This window comes from Apodemus sylvaticus, chromosome 5, assembly GCF_947179515.1.
Source record: "Apodemus sylvaticus chromosome 5, mApoSyl1.1, whole genome shotgun sequence".
Lineage (NCBI taxonomy): Eukaryota > Metazoa > Chordata > Mammalia > Rodentia > Muridae > Apodemus > Apodemus sylvaticus.
Genome location: NC_067476.1, coordinates 165,020,869 through 165,041,857, shown reverse-complemented (window position 1 = coordinate 165,041,857; position 20,989 = coordinate 165,020,869). Strand labels below are relative to the sequence as shown.

Sequence of the window (20,989 nt, the reverse complement as noted above, 5' to 3'; positions counted from 1 at the left end):
TGTTTTCTGGTCACAATACTGAATTTTGTAGAAGGAAGTAGTTAATGGCTTGCTTAGAGAAAGGAATCAGCACCTCATCCTAACCATGAAGAAGCCCTGTAGCCCCTTTCTCCTACAGATTAGGAAGCCAGACCCTTGAGACCACTGCAAGCTTTAATGAAAACAGGTCCTTGACTCCAAGACATGTCAGTCAATACTAACTTCCAGAAAAGCATGTGCAAACAAGGTATGAGCCTGACCTTGAGTTTCACAGCACAAAAACTCTTTTCATGGCTACTCACCTACCCTTTAGGGTTATCTGAACCATTACTAGATGGTCAAATGTTGTAAAAAAAAATATCAGCTAAGGGCTAGAGAGATGTCTCAGCTGTTAAAAGCATGTATTGGTCTTTCAGGGGACCATGTTCAGTTCAGTTTCCAGCACCTATATCAAGCATCTCACTATAGCCTATAACTCCAGTTCCAGGTTATCTGATGCCCTTTGGCTCTGAGCACCTGCACACACATGATGCACATAGACTCAATACAGGCACAGTTGTGTGCACATAAATAAAACATAAATATTTTAAAATAAAGATCAACTAGTTTCCACTTGCTCTTAGCACCAACCATAGCCAATTTTCTCAGTATAAACTCTACCCATTCTCTCCCCAACGGGTTTCAGGATTGTATGGTTACCTTGCTGGGGAGGTCCTGTGGCTTTGTGCTAAGGTTCTCTGGCATCTCCCAACATCGAGTGGAGAGGTTCAGGATGGCTGTGGCAGCCATGTGTGCAGCCTCAGCATCATGAGAGTAATCGAAGCCTACAAAAGAAGATAAAGTATTCTTATAAAACCACTGGAAGATGAGACTGCACCTAGAGGAGGTGACTTTGGTAAAGGTTGGATGCTCAAAGGGAACAGCCTAGATTAACATAGACTTAGACAGAAGCAGCAGACAAATGGGAAGAGAGCTAGGGGGGTCAAGGTATAGCACTTCTGCATTATCACACACTTCTACTGCTCTTGTCTCCAGCATTAAAAAGGCATCTCATTTCTAACCTTTGGGGCAGAAATTTAGGTAGAAATAAGAAAACTCTAGAAATATACTCTAACAGACTTTGATAACATCAACAAATACTTTTATTCTATACTTCTGTAAATAGGATACATACTTGGAATAAACACACCTGGAAAAGTTTGTCCTATCAAAAGTTGTTGCTATGCTTTTGCTGACTTTATGTCCCCAATAATTATTGCTTCCTTAATAAAGCAATACTACCATAAGTGGGATACTATAAAGGTATAATGTTATTTTTCTAGTAATTATGCTGCAGCTTTAAAATCACCCTCAGAAGTGATATTGTGAGTAAGTAAGAAACATTGTTATTTCCAGAAAGATTCAGACAAGTGGAAAACTGATTTTGAGCCCCTTTTCCCAGCAATGCTATCACAGCTTCTAAGCAAGTGCATGTGCTTGGAGACGCTTGAGAATGACCAGCAGAATCTGCTGGTGTTCAGAAAAACTCATCCTAGAGGCTACTAACCCTAAGAACTGTAATCCTAGCAAGTTAGAAACTTGTCCTTGCCATCTGTGGAGCTGAAAAGTTCAGCTGGGAGATCTCTGGATCTCCCAGTGCACTGGGTACATTTCCATCTTGCATGCATTTCCAAGGCTAACCACAAAGAAGTGCAGTAAATGGCAAGAAATGGTATAGATGACTATTCTAGAACATTTCCAGGAATTACTTTTGTCAGTATAATTGCCCTTAAAATGTGCTGGTGATGTCACAGAAAATACCATTTCCAGTAAGATGGTCCCCAGGAAACCAAGAAGCTTCCTGCCATGGTACCATCCTGTCCTGTTGGACTCTCCTTAAAGGTGATGCTGGAAGTGGACACCCCAGAACAGACGACATCAGTAAAGCGATTCTTAAGCTTCTAGACATACATATCCATAATAGACTTATGATTTTCTTCACAAATAATTAGGAAACACATAGAGGCTCAAAGTGAACATGGGTAAGATGCAGGCCCTAAGGATGCCACAACTAGTCCACTGGAACAGCTGAAGAGAGAGAACTCAGGCTGACACTCTGTCCCTCCTATCTCCCAAGAGAATCCCTCCCCAACTGTCCCTCTCAGGAGCAATGTGAGAGGAGAGACATTAAACAATTCTCCCCAACTTACATTGGAAGGCTTTGGGTGAGGTTTCGCTGGTCTGAATCTTTGGGGCAAGCATACGTTTGCCAAAAACCTGAGCATCAAAACTTGCGTAGTCAAAGGTGACTTTGGAGAACTTCTCCAGCTCCTTGGCCAAGTTGGCCCTGGGTGTGGTGGGAGCCACATTGGGTCGGTAGCTCCCATAAGGAGGAACCTCAAGCTGCTTCACAAAACACATGGGCCTGGGGTATGAGACAGAGATGCAGAGTCTGTAAGGTTGGGACTCAAAGACCCCATGCTACCTCTCCCCCCACCCTCCAATGGCCCAAGCCAGGTCTTCATGCATCTAGGTGATAAGGAAAACCTAGAGAGATACACCCCCCAAAACCTTGCCCCTAATATTTGATCAAAATTCTGCCTCCCAGGATTAAGGGACCCTGGGATAGGCCCATAATCAATATGAATAATTGCCTATAAGGAGGAAATGATAGAACCCGAAAGAAATAATAATGTATTCTTATACTAGTAGTATGCCAAAGTAGCAAGCCTGAACTTCCTCCAAAATGTAAGAGAGCAAGTTCCAAGAACTCAGCTACATAATCAGTGAGTTTCTGAACAGGAAGCTCAGAGGTGGAGGGGAAATGGAAGAAAGAAAAGAGCTCCAGCAAATGCCCCAGCTCTCCTTGTTCTGCTCTGTAATAAGCAATGACTTCAGTGATCAGTGGTAGTTAGAAATGATGGTGAGGACATCTGAGAAACTTGAATGTGGCTGAGGAGAGAACCAGAAGGCTGGTACTGTAAGACCATTCTTAAGGTCCTGTGAAGATCACATAACAGCAGTGATAAGATGGGCTCTGTGGTGGAATGAAGTCCTTCCTAGGCTGGATACTAGCTCAGCAACTCCTGGTGAAGTTGCAAGAGCAAGACCATCTGATACAAGCAAGGAGACATTTAATTTGACCTCTACATTGGTGCCATTCATTGGTGAAAAGATCAACAAGCAACTGACAAGAAGCGGGAAGAACAAATAAGATGGTCAACTATGCTACCTGGGACCCACAAAATCAAAGGTGTTCACGAATGGAACACAAGTACTCCCCAGAACAGGAAAATAAGTCCCTATACCCCTAATCTGTGTTTTGTGGTAACACACCTACTGAGAGTCCCTTTGGAGTTAGGCAGGAAATGACCAGGTTATGGCACTTCCAAGGAAAGTAGCCAAGAAGGAAGGTGGTGATTAGGGATCCTATGAGGAGGCAATAGTGCCATGTAAGCCAGTGATTAGCTTTGCTAAGTACATGGTCCTGTCTCCCACACTGCATGTGAGAAGAGAAACATGGAACGGGAGTCTAAGAACCAGGGAGAAGTTGTGAGTTCTATATTCTCAGGGAAATGAAGAGCTGTGTATCCTCTGAGTAAAGCTCAAAAGTGACATTATACTGACTTGAATGAACCCCCAGCCCCAGAAGGAGACTATAGTTGACCTCAGATAAGTCTTTTAAGACAGGCCATCCAGGAAAGGTATCTTGGACATGAGCCCAAGCTTCTGGACTTATTTATAACATTCACTTTCTGGGGGCTGGAGAGATGGCTCAGAGGTTAAGAGCACTGACTTCTCTTCCAATGGTCCTGAGTTAAATTCCCAGCAACCACATAGTGGCTCACAACCATTGTAATGGGATCTGATGCCCTCTTCTGGTGTGTCTGAAGACAGCTATAGTGTATTCACACACAAAATAAATTAGTAAATAAAAATTAAAAAAAAAACCCACTCACTTTCCAAGGTTACCTGTATGGAGAGACACTAGGCAAATTTGTCCTGGTTGTTCTGTCAGAAGGCCCCTCAATGATATCATGCACACACATGCATTAGAACACATTTGTAAACTTATCCATATGGGTGTACATGTATAAAGAGCATGCAGACATGCATACCCCTTCTGGTAACTATGCCTGCTGCTGTTTCAGATGCTTAGTACCCAGGAGGCAGCACTCAGAGGATCAAGTCCTCAGCTCTCCTTTCCTCTGCCCTCTTTTTTCTCTGCCCTCGAATAGGATCCATCCTGATATGGGAGACATAAGGACAACTAGGTGCTCCCTGTATAGTGAGGCCTTCAACTGGTGCAGTCTGCTATCTCTACACACTAAGCCTGAATAATTTTCCTGATTGTATCAGATGTCTTAGGAGAACAAAGGCAGAACACACGGTAACTAAGGATAGGCAGCTGTTTGCACCTTGGATGAGGTGCTTTGAGTGTAAGAGATGTGTCTTGTGTACCAAGATGCATATGCATATTACATAGCCATAACATTGGAGTCCCTGCAGATATTTATAAAGTACTTATCATCTCACCCACCTGAGGATCCGATCTGAATTGGAGTTATTTTTGGGAGGTTCTGCTGTCTGCAATTGCTGCTTCTCATGAGATTTGGCTAATTTTTCAGCAGCAGCAATGGGACATCCAGATAAACTAGAGAAAAGAAAGGAGAGACATCTGAGTCTTTTCTCCAAGGTATATCTGCCCCAGGTTGCCAAATACGTGGTCCTGGGAGAAACACTATTTAGATACAAGAAGAGTTGTAGGTGTATAAAGCCTAGGGTCATTAACACACCTGTCATTTCCACAAAACAGATTGTTCCTCCATCTCTTCTCAACCACAGAGGACAAACTTCTCAGGCCATTTCTATTTGAAATAATTCACTGAAAATGAAATATACTCTAAAGTTCTGCAAACTGTGGACAAAGGATTCTTCTACATGGATAAGCTGTCAGACTCAGCCTTCTTCTCCCTCTTCTTCCATCTCTCCCCTTTCAAATGCCTGGGCTAGATTCTAGTATCATATCTACGTCATGTTCTATTGGATAACTAGGCAAACCAAAGGCTATGTTCAGACCACATCTTGGGTACTGCCTCTGGAATACACTAGCCCTCCTCAGGACCTACTGTGAGCTCAGCTACCAGCTCCTGGGCCAGCACACAGGGAATCCAGCCTCTTTTCCAACAAACTGACTTCCAAAGCCTGGGTATTCTTTCCAAAGCATGTAACTACTATGGTCCAGACAGACCCTGTCAAGCTTCTAACACTCTTGGTGGGGTATGGTCTCTTCTTGGATAAGATGAGCCAACAAATAAATCTGTATAGTAGCCTGGAATCCTGATGTCCATTTGATCTCATCACCCACTCAGAGAAACTCTAGGCATTCCTGTTCACATCTAGGTTTTTCCTTATACCCATGAGCAAGAGCTACTATGCAGAGGTTTTCTAAAAACACAAACTTTTTCTCTCATCACAGCAGTATCAGATTTCTCATATGATCACCTCAGTTCACAGGGCACTTGCAGCAATACCAGAGAATAGCCAGCCCTTCAGCTGCCACCTGCCAAAGCAGGGAACTATATGTCTGTCCAGGACCTGTCCCAGATAAAGGGTCAAAGCCCAAGCAGAGACATATACTACAGGCCCAGGCCTAATTTCCTACCATGTCCCAGCTCAATTCACTACCTTCTGTGAGTATTGCGGTTGCTGTTCACATGGCCTTGGCCTGTGCAGCCAGGAGTGGGGCACTTCAGTACATTTTCATGCATGGCCAAGACTGTAAAAGAATCAGAGAGAACAAGTAATGAGAGCAGGCATGTCTATAATGGAGAACAGCACAAGGAAGGTGCAGGAGTCCTGTATAAAGGCTGCAGCTGTGTAAGCAGAGTGTCATTGCACTCTGAGCCTAATGAACTCAGTCAAGTATGTCCTTCCCACTTAGACCCTGCCTCCTACAAACTAGACTGTTTCTTTTTGAGTCACAGCTCTGAACTTAATTTTCATAATTTCTGCTTCTAGCCTAAGAATAATAACAGACATCCAATCTTAAGCTTTTCAAAGAAAGAGGTAACTGTATCAAGGCCTCCAACTGCCCAGCTCAGTGAATACAGACACCGCCCCCCACCCAGTTTGTATTCGACTTAGGCTGGGATCTATAGGTGGATACTTCAGAAGATTATCCCTTACCTTATATCACAAAACTCTAAACTTTAATCTTTGGAATAACCAAAGATTAAATATTTGGGATTAACTTTAATTTTTTGGGATGAAGCTACTCACTTTCTGGAGGGATTCTATCCTTGTGGGGACAGCCAGACAGGCTGCGGTGATGAGGGTACAACCCAGTAACATGGCCAGTGCCATCACAGCCAGGTGTCGGACACTTGATTTCACGCTTCTCCACCCTGGAAGAATCTAAAACACATAGGACATATTATGCAAACCCAGGAGACTGGGAAGAAAGAAACAGGAACCGTTCCTGTCTTCACTTTTACTGATCCAAGAAAGACAGAAGTTGACAGTGAGGCAACTTCAGAAAAGCTGCTTCAAAGCCCAGGGAATGTCCTTTCCATCCCATATAGCAGGATGGACAGTAGCTGGAGTACAGGCACCGTGTAAGTCTTGCAAGTAAAATATCTATCAACATCCCTGAGAAAAGGTGTCCTTGAGACTTGATAAAACGATGAAGACACAGATTATACAACTTATCTAAATCTATATCCTTAATAAATACCTGAGCAGAAAAATAAACTCCAAATTTCAGTTGCCAATTTCATCTCTATAAGCATGTGGTAACTACTAAGTGTGGAGATCAGAAGAAAATGGGGGTCCTCATGATGTCTCAGAGAAACTTCTTTTTGATAGACCATGCCAAGCTCAGAAATCCAGCAGAGGGAAGTAGGCCTGCTCAGTCTCTCCTAGTTCAAATGTGTAGGGAGTCAGATTTCTACCAAGCAAGTAATGATATGCTAAGGGACTCAAATCTGTGCCAAATACCTGCCTGAGCCCTGAAAGTCTTGCTGTCTGTTTCTCCACATGTAAATATGTGTGTGTTCTTATAGTTTAAAGATACTGTCCATTATTCTGTACTTCTAACCCTGAATTGCACATTTGTCCAAAGGTGAAAGTTCTTCAAATACCAAGGCTTGGTGATGTCAGGCATTCAGTGTCCCATCAAAACTTTCTCTCTTCTAAGGACCCAAAGTCTGACAAACTCAAGCTCCTATACATATTCTAAATCTGTCTCACCTTCAACCTACACACCCTCAAGACCACCTTGGTCTGACTTAACCTTAAGGGTATCACTTCAAGAGCCACCCTCCATGTCTACTTTACCCAGAAAGCATGTTCCCAATCAATCTGTTCTTTGATCTTACATCACAGTCATGAGTATTCTCAAAGTGTGTCTTCATGTCTCACCAAACTCATGCTGAATTCTTACCCCTATACTTTTCTTATGTCTTCCTATGACTCACATGTACCTCCCAGGGCTCCCCACATACAGATTCCCTACCTTCTCAGTTCCTGACTCCAGTGTCTGAGTCTCTCTCTTTCTCTCTCTCTCTTTCTCTCTCTCTCTCTCTCTCTCTCTCTCTCTCTCTCTCTCTCTCTCTCTCTCTCTCCTTTACTTCTCTCTCTCTAGCATGATCTAACCCTTCCTGGAACCAGGCTGAAGAAGGGCTCAGAGTTTGAACCAGAGGAGAAAGTTTTGCCTGGAACAGGGAAAGAGAAGACTGAAGTCAGGACAGCTCCCTGAACTTAGAGTAGAGGTGTCAGGCATAGGGAAGCCCAGGGTAACTCAAAACTGTCCTATCTAAGGCCTGGCCTTCTTGCACTGTGGGGATGACTCTCCCTGGAAGAACTCCATGCATCTGCTCTGAGGCAAGGAGACACTTGAGCAGATTGCAAGTAGCACATGGCCAGCATGCCCTACAAATTTGGTGTCCATGTTATAACTATAGCCATAAGACTTGCTCAAAGCCCATCTTTAGATCTGATTTCAGTTTCCAGACTTTCTCCTACATCAATCCAGACCAAATCCCTTACACTAGCCCATACTGCCAGCCCTCTTCTAGAAATCAACTATTCAGTGGAGCTAGTTTATCAGGAGAGATGACTCAAGCCAGCTTGGAGGTCACAACTCCATGGAGAAAGTGCTGAGAATGATCAAATACAGCCTTAAAAACAGTTTTCAAGGGTTGAAGTCATCAAATGTCAGGTTCTGTCATTGGACAATCTCAGGTGCAGGTTTAGGCCAGAGTGACAAGATTATGACTAAGTGGCATAGTAACTGGGTTATCCACCCTCCTGCCTTCCTTTCTCTCCCCTACCTAGCTCCTTCTTATACATCTCAGCTCCATGTATCTCTACAGATCACCATACATGAAACAGTATGAGTCCATGTCCTCAATTTTTGACCCAAGTCCTGAGGTTATTTGTTCTCAAGTGATTTTCAATTTCCTCCCATTCAAGTCTATAAGGGATTATAATCTATAGCTATGTTTCTCCCCAGCCTCCATCTGCACTCTCAGTAGAGGTGATGTCCCTGCTAATGGGATAACAGGGTGAGTGATCAGAGCAGGCCATTTTAGCCTACCTTTGCTGTAGCAGCTCTTCCTCACCACATCCAGGGGCTTTGCCATTTTCCCTGGCTCTCCTGGGCCCAGATGGCCCTGCTCAGCAGGTGGGCAACCAGACTCACAGACCGCTCGCACCTGCTCAGCCTTCAGGGCAATGGCCTGCTCCAGAAGGCCCAGGTTCCCACGGGTCATCATGTCATACATTTCTGATTCATCTGTGACTGCTGACTTCTGGGAGTGTGAATCCTCATCCTTGTCATCATCAGAACGAACCTCCACGATGACTGAGTACTCAGGTTTAGGACTGGATAGCTCTGGGCCTCGGAACTCAGGAGAAGTCTTCTGGACAGAGGTATGGGAGGTGTCTTCCCCAAAGATGGCATTTGGAACTGCTTCCTCCTCTTCCTCTTCCTCTTCTTCCTCTTCTTCCTCATCCTCCTCTTCCTCCTCCCCTTCCTCTCCTTCTTCCTCCTCCTCTTCTTCATCTTCCTCCTCCTCCTCTCCCTCCTCCTCATGATCTAGGACCCCTTTCTGCTTGCTTGACTCTTCACTAACCATATCCTTCAGAGACTGGGGGCATGGCTCCTGGGAATGTTCACTGGTGACTTCAATGACCTCCTCTACATCTTCTGGCTGTATAAAAAGGTCCTTTTCACCCTCATCATTGTTGACCTCCATTGCAGTCTCATCCTGAAGCTGACGAACAACAGTGGGGCCCAACTTAGCTACTGAATCCTCCTTCACAAGGGCCTCTTCTGCAATTTGGCCCAGATTTAGGAGAGAAGTTGCAATGATCCCCTGGTAGCTACTGTAGCTGCTCTTGGAGAAGCCAGAAGAGCTGTTTGTGGGGTTGGAGCCAAAATGGGACTTGATGAGGCCTTTTCCTGCATAAAACAAGAAACACCATGAGGCCTTGAAGAGAGCATGGGGGAAATGTTTCCAGATCTCTGCTCCCAACAGTAGCCAATGCTCCACCTATCCCAACCTACCCAGCCTCAACACTGTAGCCCAGAAAACATGGAAATGAAGTGTAAGCCACCCTGTCAGTCTTCTGCCTGTATTCAAAAACCAAGAGGGAATCAATTTTAGCTAGATTACTTTAATATTTTTCAGTTCATATTCCTATTCCATCATTTATTTTCTCAAATCAGATAGATCTGAATTTTATATAGTGGAATTAAAGGGAAAAATAAGATGAAAAGTCATTTTATAATTAAAAACCACTTATATTTTGACAGGTCACAAATTTAAAGCTTTTAAACATAGTAACAGATCTTACTACATGCTGGTCCTGTGGAACTCATGAACCAGTGTTCTTAGCAACAGTAGGAGCCAGCCCTACCACATAATAGCCCAAGAGGCAGGTGAGTTGTGGGTCTTTTTTTACATGGAACATAAACTTGCTTTATTCCATGGGCCATGCATTTACTTGAGTCCCAGTAAGGAAATCTGTGAGGGTTCAACATAGATTGCTTCAAAAATATGGCAAAACTCTATTTCAACCATTTAAAGTCAGCTGATCCCAGAAAGTTGGAAAGTCAGCAGACTCTCAGATACCTTCTTTCCTCTCTTGGCTTCTATGAGCAGCCCACCTTCAGAGTCCTAATTCACCCTGATGAGGTATTTCATTAGTACCTTGGTGTCTGAGAAAAAAGTAGATCCAGCCCAGTCAACTTTCATGGGCCAGAAAGGATGGACTCTGTCTAAGAGCTTCCCACAGACAGAGGCATGACATGCATTATCTGTCTTTTTTTTTTTTCTCACACACATGGAGCCTTGCCTCAGAATCAAACTTTTGAGAGTGCATGGGAGTGCAAGATGCATGTACAAATCCACTTTCCCATCTCTACCCTGCACACAGTGTTCACACACACTGTAGTACCCCTCCCCATCCTGGGCAGACCCCTTTTCCAGGAAGCTGCACATGTCAGGACAAGACACTCCTTGTTCTCAAGACAGCTTTCTGCACTGAACTGAGCTCCCCCATCCCCCACACAGGCTGCAATTCTCCAGGGCTACACTAAGAAGCCTTTATTCTAAGGAGAAAGAGCAATATAGTACCTTCAGCTGTTTGTGGGTGATGAATCTCCTCCTGTCCTGACATCTCAGCCTCAGCCTCCTCCAGGGGTCCTTCTGATTCATCTGAAACAGAGGCGTCCTTCACTTCAGCATCCTCACTGCCATCACTGTCCATGCGGTAGCCCTCATCCAGAGCCAGCCTCAGAGGGTGTGACTTCCTCTTGGATACCAGGTGCTCAGTCTCAGCATCCTCCAGTTTTCTCTTCTTGGCCAGAGGGCAACTCTGTAAGCTGAAAAGGAAGATGGATGGTGCCAAGAGCCAGTCCAGCTCCCTGAGACACCCAGGAGGTCATTCTAAGAGTCTTTCCTACTATAGCCATTCTCAGGTGGAAGCTTCAAGTGCTAATGTATTTAAAATTTTGCATCTAATTACATACATCTAAAAGTTTCTGATTGTGTTTTAAATTGCATTATGAACCAAGGCCACATATGGAATGAAAATTCAGGCCCCACTGGTCTAGATTCCTACTCTCTAAGCCACTCCTCAGACCAAATCACCATCCCACTTGTACCCCAAGCTTATCTCAGCCTACTTTCTCCCTTACTGGCCCTTTTCTTCTCCTCCCTCAGATCTCCACACCTATACCTACCCAGGAATGTGACACTACAGTCCCCTGGGAAACTTAACTGACCACAGGGAATGACTATGTTGACAGTTGTAGTTTACATGTAGCTCTCATGTGCACGAGGTCTACTTTAAGCTCTGCCATACAAACATACCTAAGACCCAAAATAGTCCTTCTGGAAAAGCAAAGGTGCCACGGACACGTAATCTGCCACCCCTCGTGGCACATTCATAGCCAGGCTCACCTTGGTGAAGGCACCACAGGAACACAGACCAGAGGGAAGACACTAAGGCTTTAGAAGGGTTAGGTCAGCTTGGCCTCAGTCACAGTCAAAACAGAAAGGTTTTAATCCACAAAAGAAAACATATCTGAGAAGAGAACCCCAAATCTCCTTCCTGGGAGTCTTTAAGAGTATTGGCAGGCCTCTTACCTTCGATGTCTGGAGTACTTGCCCCGCACATGTCCTGAACCAGTACATCCTGGGGTAGGACAACTGAAGGAAAAAGCAGGAGAGAGTACCTTAGGCATCAGAACCTGTGTCTCACCCTAAAGAGCAAAAGAGGATCTCCAAATGGCTCATCTTAAGATGGACTTTAGCAGTTTGCTAAAAAGTAGTGAAATAATTCAGCCCATTTAAACAAATGAATAGCTAGTTACAACTTTATGAATGTGTTCAATTAAAGACCTGTACAAGATTAAGACATCTACTGGATGTGTTCATTTTTCCACAGCAGACATTCCACCAGCTTTCAGGGGGCTTGGGATGCAAATGGCTTCTCTAACGGGGTCTCATGGCTTGTCTGACCCAAGTCCAGAGCACAGAGATTGAATTTCTTCATGTTCATCACTGGTACTATGATGCTCCAGCTTCCAGGGCTATAGTATGTCTTACCTTTCTACCAAGTAGGACTTGGACTGCAATCAGGAAGGAGTTTGTATAGACCAAGCCAAAACCACAGCTTGTAGGAGAGACAGCCTGGTAATGGTCTCTGCTTCCACATAGGAAAGAAAGCCAGCAGAGGCAATGCACTGAGAGATTCCCATCCTGCCTGGTAAAAAACTGGTTGGATGTACTGAGAAGGTCAACTCCTACCCCATTCCAAGATGGTAAGTACAAGAGTATGGAAGTGAATTCCTCACCTTCAGCCATCAACATTACCAACCAGTGAAAACTTCTAAACACAAGCACTAACACTGACCACACAGCCCAGCCAAGAGGCTTATAGTATTACTCAGGTTAGAACAGCACCTATGTGGTATGAGAGGCAAGGGTCCATCACAGTTCAGAGTTCTGTGGATGCAAGAAGCTGCCACTAATTTATGGTACTGCAGACAAGCAAAATGATCTGTGAGGCCATGTGAGAAACATATCAGATTTCAGCCCCTTGTGGGGGAACCAAACCTGTCTGAAAGTAGAGACAAAGAACCCATTTCTAACAGAATTGCAAATGTGGACCAGAGTTTCTATTTTTCTACTAAAATTTGACACATCTTCTCAAAGTCTGCAAAGAGAGGCAGGTACGCAGTGATTCTTTGGGACCTAAGAAAGGGCCATTCTACCTTTGTTCAGACACTCCTGATAGTTTCCAAGAGGAAAAAGCAGAAAGGTTTTTTATCATATTTCTTTTTGGATGGACAATTATTTCTAACCCTGGACAGCCTATTGTAAAATCTGGGCTCACATTTGCTTTTACTCTCTCAAGAACTAGCTTTGAGACTTTTAACAAACAGTTCCTTGTTACTGGGATTTGAAGCTGAGGTCCCAGTTAGTCAACTAATCACTTAATGAGGCAATTAGGCAACAGCTGCTATGGAGGTCTGTGGGGCACTGGCACTGTCCCCATGTCATTTGTTCCAAGTAAGTGTGATACCCAACTCAGAAAAGTTCAGAAAAGGTCCCCAGTCAGGTGGGTCTGTACCTTCCCACTCAGCTCTGGGCCTGAGTACATAAAGCTGCCAAGGCCCTCTGGACAGAAACTGGAAACTCAGACACAGAAACAGGAAACATAAAGCAGAGTGACATGAGATCCAGCCAGAGAGAGCTTCAGATACTGTAATGAGATCAGACATCAGTCTTGAGCCTCCCAGGGTAATCTGTGAGCACACAAAAGACCTAGGAGTATAACTAGCATCAATGCCCACTTATAAGAACACATGAGAAGCTGAGCACAATGGTGCATAGCTGTAGTCCCAGCATTTGGGAGGTAGAAGCAGGTGGATCTCTACAAGTTCAAGGCTGGCCTGATCTACAGAGTGAGTTCCAGGACAGAAAGAGTTACAAAGAGAAACCCTGCCTCAAAAACCAAAAACAAAAAGAACAAGTGAGAATCTAATGAGCATATATGAGTACTTAGAGTGATTGACAAGGCCTCCATGCCTCCTGAGTCTCCTCTAAAAATAGGAGAAAAACCAAAGCCAAAGTGACCCTTCCTCTAACACTTGGTGCCCATGTGTGCTTATAGCGTCATAGGTGTTCATGCATGCTCTTAGGCAATTATAGGAGTTCATAGGCAGACATAGATGTTTGGGTATCCTTCTTGTTGTTGTTGTTGTTGTTGTTTTGAGACAGGGTTTCTCTGTGTAGCCCTGACTGTCCTGGAACTCACTCTGTAGACCAGGCTGGCCTTGAACTCAGAAATCCACCTACCTCTGCCTCCCAAGTGCTGGGATTAAAGGCATGCGCCACCACTGCCCGGCTTGATGTTTGGGTATCCTTATCACCTCTCAAAAACAAAGTCTTTTATTCCCTTGGTCTGGTCTTAGATCTCATGTAACTGAAGACAGGATCAGAGACACAAGCAAATGGAATAGGCAAAGAGCTGAGGGCTGGCTGATGACCACCTCTCAATAGCACTTTGGAGGCTCTGAGGGTCCAGAGACAAGCCGCAGGCATCTAAGAACCCAATTTTGGGAAGAGTCCAAATCCCAGGTTAGAGCACCATGATCTATCTACTCCTCCTTTAAAGGGACTGACTGCTTTTCCCAATGTGGGTGATAGGAATCTTGTATTCACCTATCCTCTGGGAATGAGCTGGCTATGGCTCAAAGAGGAAGGACCCCAGAGGAAGAAAGGTGTACATTTAAGAAAAGGGTACATTTAGGGCAACCCTAACCGGTCCGCTGGTGTGTCTCTAAGATATTGATCCCAGCCCTCCCCCAACTCCTGCCTCAGCAAAACCTCTCTGGGGTCCTGTAATGGATGTTGAACTTCACCAAAATATAAACTGGAGTGTATATCAGTTCCTTCAAGGATGCTGAAGGAAAACTATTAAATCTATTTCTCCTAAGAGCTAGGGTTAAATTCAGGACACAGGAAATGTTATAGACATCCAAGAGGCCTCACTGGATCTTGCTTATTCCAATCCAAGCTCCTCAGATAACCTTGTAACAACCATTCTTCAGCCTCCCAGATAACAAATGTCATTTTAAGAGCTCTGCCTAAGTTACGGGGTAGCCCAGGGCCAACGGTACTGCGAATTGAGGAATTTTGAGCCAAAGGGACATAAATCCATCATCCATAAAGAGTCCCACAAACAGGGCTGCATTCAAATGAGTTTATCTAATATCATGATTTACACATACATAATATTCTTCTCCCAAACCATAACAACAAGCCCTTTGTGAGTCGCAGTCTCTATTCTGGCACCCCACAGTGTGAGCCCCACTCAAATAGAGGCCTTGTCTGCTTTTTAGATCAGAGCTATGCTGTCCTGGTAAATAGACCTTTGGAGAAATAAAGAACATGTGTTGGTGACACATAAATGATTCCATATCAAGAGATGGTGTCACACACATTTAATCACAGCACTTGGGAAGCAGAGACAGGAAAATTTCTGGGAGTTTTGGGCCATCATGGTTTATATAGCAAGCTCTAGGCCATCCAGGAAAACACACTGAGACTCTGTCTCAAAAAATAAAAATGTTCCCACCACAGCCTGTGTGAGCCATGCATACTATAGATCATCTCCACATGGCTGGTAGACAGCAAATATGTAGACACATAAATGGATATCACTGTATGCAAAAATCATCAAAAGCAACTTGTGGTTTTGAGGACCATGGTGACAGTCCAGATGCTAGTGAAGAACAGTGCAAGGGTGACCTATGGTAGGGCCAACTAAGCTGAGAAAGCTTAGTTGGATATAGACAGCAAGATATGTCACAGAGAAAAGCTGTTTCCTCAGAGAAAACCAGAGTTCGTGGGAAATTTTATAAAAATTACATTATGGGCAAGAAGATGGTGAACAGTGCTCATGCAAATAGGAATATTTTCTTACCTGAGGTCTGCACCTGTGGTCTCTGGGGGTCCTGGGTAAGATAAAGAGAAAAACAGAAATACACATACACAGGACTTAGACTTTCAGAAGAATGTTTCCCTAAAAGTATAACCCTAATAAAACAACTGACACCTTCACAAGGACAAGATGCCCACCCTTTGCTGACCTACAAGAACTTCCCCTGAGGTCAGTAGAGAAAGCTGCCCCTTAACAAGGTGCTTGGTCTAGGATCCTTCCCCTCCCACCCCACCAGATTTTCAGAGAGCCCGATACTCTCTCTACCCTCAGACTCAGGGGGTTGTCTCTCTGTAATTGCAGATAGATGTCAGCTTTTGGCAGGATATATTACCTACCAGATTAAGTTGCACAAAGACTAGAACCAACAAAGACATGGCTGGTCACAATGATGGGCACTAGCTACAAGATATGCAGGAATCCAACCAGAATAGAGAGCACTTGCATATTCAAAACTTTTGAATACTCTGTGAAGCCCAACTGGAAGCTCCAAGTGAAAGAGTTGGGGATGGCCAAGCAGGTAAGGCTCAGTCTTAAAAAAGTGAAAAGGACCTATCCTCTCCCTTCCACTCATGTCAAAGACTGTCCACCTAACAGTCTTTAAATGCCCAAGAGCACCAACAATGATCTCTGGAAAGAAAGGGGACACTGGCCAAAGGCTAGTGGTGGCCAAAGGCCAGGGACCCTTCCTTTCCAAAATAAGCAGGTTCCTGACTAAACTCTGCTATCCCTACTCTGTGGAACTGTACTTGTCCCCACACATCTGCCTGATACAAGTCTGTATGAGTTGAAAAGGGCTTTAGGAAACCCTTTAAATACTATATCAAGGAACAGATGAAGAGTCCTAAAGTCCCAGGTACCTAGTATAGGCCAAAGGCTACCAGGAAGCTGAGCATTTAATTATATCAACAGTTTCAGAGAGGGCAGCTGCCAAGGATGGGGACCAGGCCAGACTGAGTTGGCACTCACCTCGGAGGGTCTTGGACCGTGTACGGGCTCGCTTGTCATCACTTTCTGAGCTCATCTGCAAAGTAAAACAACCACAATGTAAGAACCACCCAGGGCAAGCACCTGTTATGCTTTAAACCATCAGGAAAATCTGGACATTTTCTGACTTAAGTTTTGCTGATGGCAGGAAGATTATCTGTGAATGACAAGAATGGGACCAAAAGAAGCAAGTTGGGAGGTGGGGGGTTCTGCTGGGGAGAGACCACCAGGCTTAATGATATCTCATCCACACCTCCTAGTGCCTCACAGTGCTCTATCCACACTGCTCCAGTTTCCTATCTGCCCACAAAAGCCTCATGTGCATAGGAGGTATTCCATAATAAAAGGGGGTCCTGGCATAAAGAGTAACATTCACTGCTTACCTTACCAGGCAGGTTCTGCGGTACAGGGCATATTGCTGACCATAGATTCAACTGGTGGAGATGGAACTGAGTTCACTTAACATAGTCCAGAGCCTGGCTTCCATGGATATTTTCTTCCTACTCTGCACATGTTTTAATGTTCCTGATGTACTAGTGTCATATGGATAGAAACTGGTTGCCTGAGCAACACTAAGTTGTCCTCTGGCCTCTGGCCTGCCAAGTCTATTAGAATCTTCGCTCACCTAGAGAAGCCTCCATAGGGCTGTTGCCCACAACATGGTACTTTGAGAAAACCATGGAAGAGCTACTATGAAGATGACAGCCACAGATAGGGCACATCTGAGGATGAGGGTTTCCAGATGAATCCTCATCTTGTATCACCATGGCAAATCTGAAGGAACAGATAAAATATTGGCAAACTCTGTGTTGTAGGAAACACAGGACTGGAAGGGGCAGGTGTACACCCAAGCAGAAGACTGGCCAGTCACACTTACTGTCTCCACAGTCAGAAGAGATAGGAGGCAAATCAACATCTGTCCCAGACCATAGATTCCACTAGGACAACAAAGTTCTGTGTGAGTGGTTTGGAAAGGAGGAAGTAAGAGAATGAGATATGTTGCAGAAGGAAGAGAATGGCAAGAGTCAAACCTCTACCTCACCAACTAGGAAAAAAGAAAAAAATTAATTCCTCAGTTGGCAGATGAAATTCACAAGTGAACTTTCCCATGAAGCAATATAGCATACAGTGATCTATATAATTTGTTAAAGAAGGAAAATAAAAACAGGATAATTTATGCAACCTGTCAGCTCCAGGGTATGGAGCATAATGCCACAAGCCATGTGTTTATTATAGTCTTCCCATAGAACAGAGACAATTACTATAATTTCTATTTTTAAGGCAGAGGCTCCCCGTGGACCAATGGCTCACATTTAAAGTAAAGAGAGGAGCAGGTGTCAAAGGGACGTCATTACATCTATGAGCCTTCAAATGTCGATTGCACTGATCCAGTGCACAACGCCTTCTAAGGCAGGGCACACAATACATCTGATTGCCCCATGCCTGTGTTCAGCTGAAATGTAATCTATAGCTTTTTGTGTCAGTTTTCCCAAGGAAATTGGCAGGCATTCTGCTAGATTAAAGTATGCCTTGGCAATTTGGATTTCCTGTGGATAAATTATTCAAAGGGCAGAGAATAGGGAGGGTTACAGGGACGTGTAATGGGCATTGCTTGCAAACTGTGAGCTCCCATTGATGAAGCTAACAGCTGTGGCATTCATTGTCCTGAGCACCTTCTCTTTGCTATTTACTTGCATTAAGCATTCAATGTACAAGAAGTTCTCTTCAGTTTGCATAGTTTTTATTTAAAAGGAAACTCCTGAACTTGTGGGAGAGAAGCCAGGCTCTTTAGTATGATGAGAATGTGTTCATAGGATATGGATGACTTGTAAAGTCAATGCCAAGGGGTGATTCTCCTCTCACTTTTGAAATTGATATTGGTAGAGGCATCTGGCAAAATGTGTGAGAAATTCACATGCTTTCTTTTACAAGGTACTGCAGAAGGTATCTACAGACCTCTTACCTATAAGTAGTATTAGGCCATCATGCTCAGGGAAGCACTATGCCTAACACTGCTCAGGTTCACTGACTAATTGGCCTGGCAGCAGATCCTAAGACTTCCTGCCTGCTCCATACATCAATGGTCCTTGCCTATGGCACAACTCACTGATGCAAAGGCAATGAGGTGCTTCTCAATTTTCCCTTAATTTGTTTTTTTTTTTAAAGAAACCCTTTTATTTCTTCCAAGAACAAACAGGAACTGTTTTTGCACAACCCATACATAACTCAATCATCTCTTGCCTTGAGGGTGAAAGAGTCCCTTTGTTCAGACAGATAATCTTGCTCCACTGTGAGATCAGGGATCTTTCCCAAGAACACCTGCTCTGTTTCTCTAACATCAATGTCATACTGCTGATAAAGCACATCTCTAGTTCTGACATTTTATCAGTTTTACCTTGTTTAGGAAAATTGGAGAAAATAATTTCCAAATACACTGTATTCAGGCATAACTATTACATTAGCCTGAGAGAACTGTGTCTCCATCCAGGCACTAAACTTGATTCCTTGGTACTATCTTAAAAGCAGTCTCACTGGAAGATGTTTGTTTGTTTGGTTTGTTTGGTTTTGGTTTTGCCTGGAACTTCTCTGTATTGCTTTAGTAAAAGCAAGACCAGTCATTTAGGATTTTTATACACAATTACTAGTCCCTTTTCATACTCACTTGCCAAACTGAGCTCCCTGTACAAAGTCAAGTATCAAAATATCACACTCAGCAAGCAGCCTCAAGACCTGCAGATTACTTGTGGCTCTATTTTGGTTGTCTGAGGAATAAACTCAGAACTCAACACAGCCAAAACAACAAATAGTTGATCTTTAAAAAGAAACGATGGGGCCAGGCATGGTAGCACACACCTTTAATCCCAGCACTGGGAAGGGAGAGGCAAGCAGAACTCTAAGAGTTCAAGGCCAGCCTGGTCTATTATAGCAATTTCTAGGCCACCCAGGGCTATATAATGGGTCTTTGTCTCAAAAAAGAAGAAGGGTCGAGGAGAGGAAATAATAATCATAAGTTTAGTTTTCTAGAAGCCCAGGGATTCCCTAAGTCAGCTGGTTCTTGTTGACCTTTACTTTGACACCTGAAGCAATTGCCCACACCCTCTAGGATGGAAGGGCTTCCTACCCACCTCTTGCCTGATGGCCAAGGACTATCCAAGGGCAGAATCTGTGCTGAAACTTGACCCCAAATAGAGGTGACCTGGCCTTAGGAGTTTTGCACATCATTCTAGAAAGGCAATGAGGCTGTTTAGGAGTGAACACAAAGATAAAGAACCTGCTGATCCCTGAGACCCTGAGAATCTGACTAGGTATAGGAACAGTGAGTTGACAGGTGAATACCTAAGAGTATCCATGAGAGACACCTCAGGACTAAGGTGAGTTATCTCCAGAAGCCAAGAGAGCCTTTGGATAGACAAATACCCTAACTCAATGGTCAGACCTCTGTCATCCCTCTGACCACATCTCTTTGTTCTTAACCAGCTCATTTCTTGAATGGTTCCCATCTGTGCTGAGGAGAGCTCCCACCTTCACAAATGTGAGGCCACTTACTGCCTCTTGCAGAGAGCTATTCAGGACACATCAAGCAAAAAACATCAGATGGAGCTTAGAACCTGATGCTGGTAGAGGAGGGATTTATCAGAGGGAGCTGAGCAGATAGCTGTAGAGTCTTGGTTGGAGATTCTGGGACTCTTGATACCATGGCCATTCATTTTAGCCCTGGACTGGAAGGAGATACTTCAGTGTTTTATTTTACTTAAAATGTACTCTTAACTAGGAGTGTTGACACATACCTTTAATCTCAGTAGGATTAAAAACAGGCAGAAGCAGACTGATCCCTGTGAGTTCAAAGCTAGTCTAGTCTACATAGCAAGTTCCAGACCAGCCAAGGCTACCTAGTGGGACAGTATCTCATGGGGGAAAATGTGCTCTAATAACCAGAAAGCGAAAATATTAGAATAGATTCGGGACAGTTTTTAAAGCCATAGGATCATGTAGATTACAGTGTAGATTACATGTAGATTACAAAAGACTAAGATTTTTGTATACACCTGGAGACTGGGGGAGAATGTCTTCCCTGCCCAGAGGAAGGAGCTGAAATAGCTATGGGATAAAAATGTAGCAAAAATTGACCATCCTTTGCCCGGCTTCACTTGGCTATATCTTATTCGCTCCCTTGAGAATAAAAAGAAATGCAGTGGTTTGTCTTGTTTTGAGCTCTCCTTGTGTCAGCCAAAAGGGTTACAAACTGTCTTGTGTCCTGACAGTAGTATTAATCTGTGCAGACCCAAGTCTGAATCCACCACTGGGTTGGGGAATGGGGCACTGACTTAGGATTCATGAGCAATCTTCAAGCATCAGACTTACTTTCTCCTCCATAAAAACTACAATAGGGACCCTCAGAGTCTCTATTCCATTTTCTGATTACCATTAATGCTTGCCCTTCCTTTTGTATGTAAGTTCTAAGCCTCCAGGTCAGCTCATAGCCACAGAAGGATTAAAAAACTCCCCTAGAAGCCCAATATACATT

At 44.0% G+C, this 20,989-nt stretch overlaps 1 protein-coding gene across 2 annotated transcripts in view; it reads right to left on the bottom strand.

Moving 5' to 3' along the window:
- The window catches only part of Myt1 (myelin transcription factor 1), a 36,993-nt gene extending 20,492 nt beyond the window's left edge, over positions 1-16,501 (bottom strand). Inside the window, exons 1-10 of one of the 2 annotated variants that reach the window (XM_052181607.1) lie at positions 16,447-16,501; positions 15,463-15,493; positions 11,616-11,678; positions 10,602-10,849; positions 8,558-9,424; positions 6,241-6,375; positions 5,647-5,737; positions 4,499-4,612; positions 2,169-2,383; positions 679-803 (exon numbers count right to left, since the gene is read on the bottom strand). In XM_052181607.1, the coding sequence (XP_052037567.1) occupies positions 679-803; positions 2,169-2,383; positions 4,499-4,612; positions 5,647-5,737; positions 6,241-6,375; positions 8,558-9,424; positions 10,602-10,849; positions 11,616-11,678; positions 15,463-15,493; positions 16,447-16,501 (1,944 nt within the window). The remainder of the gene's footprint in view (positions 1-678; positions 804-2,168; positions 2,384-4,498; positions 4,613-5,646; positions 5,738-6,240; positions 6,376-8,557; positions 9,425-10,601; positions 10,850-11,615; positions 11,679-15,462; positions 15,494-16,446) is intronic. The other variant, XM_052181608.1, reaches the window with a different exon arrangement.
- Between the last annotated feature and the right edge of the window lie 4,488 nt (positions 16,502-20,989).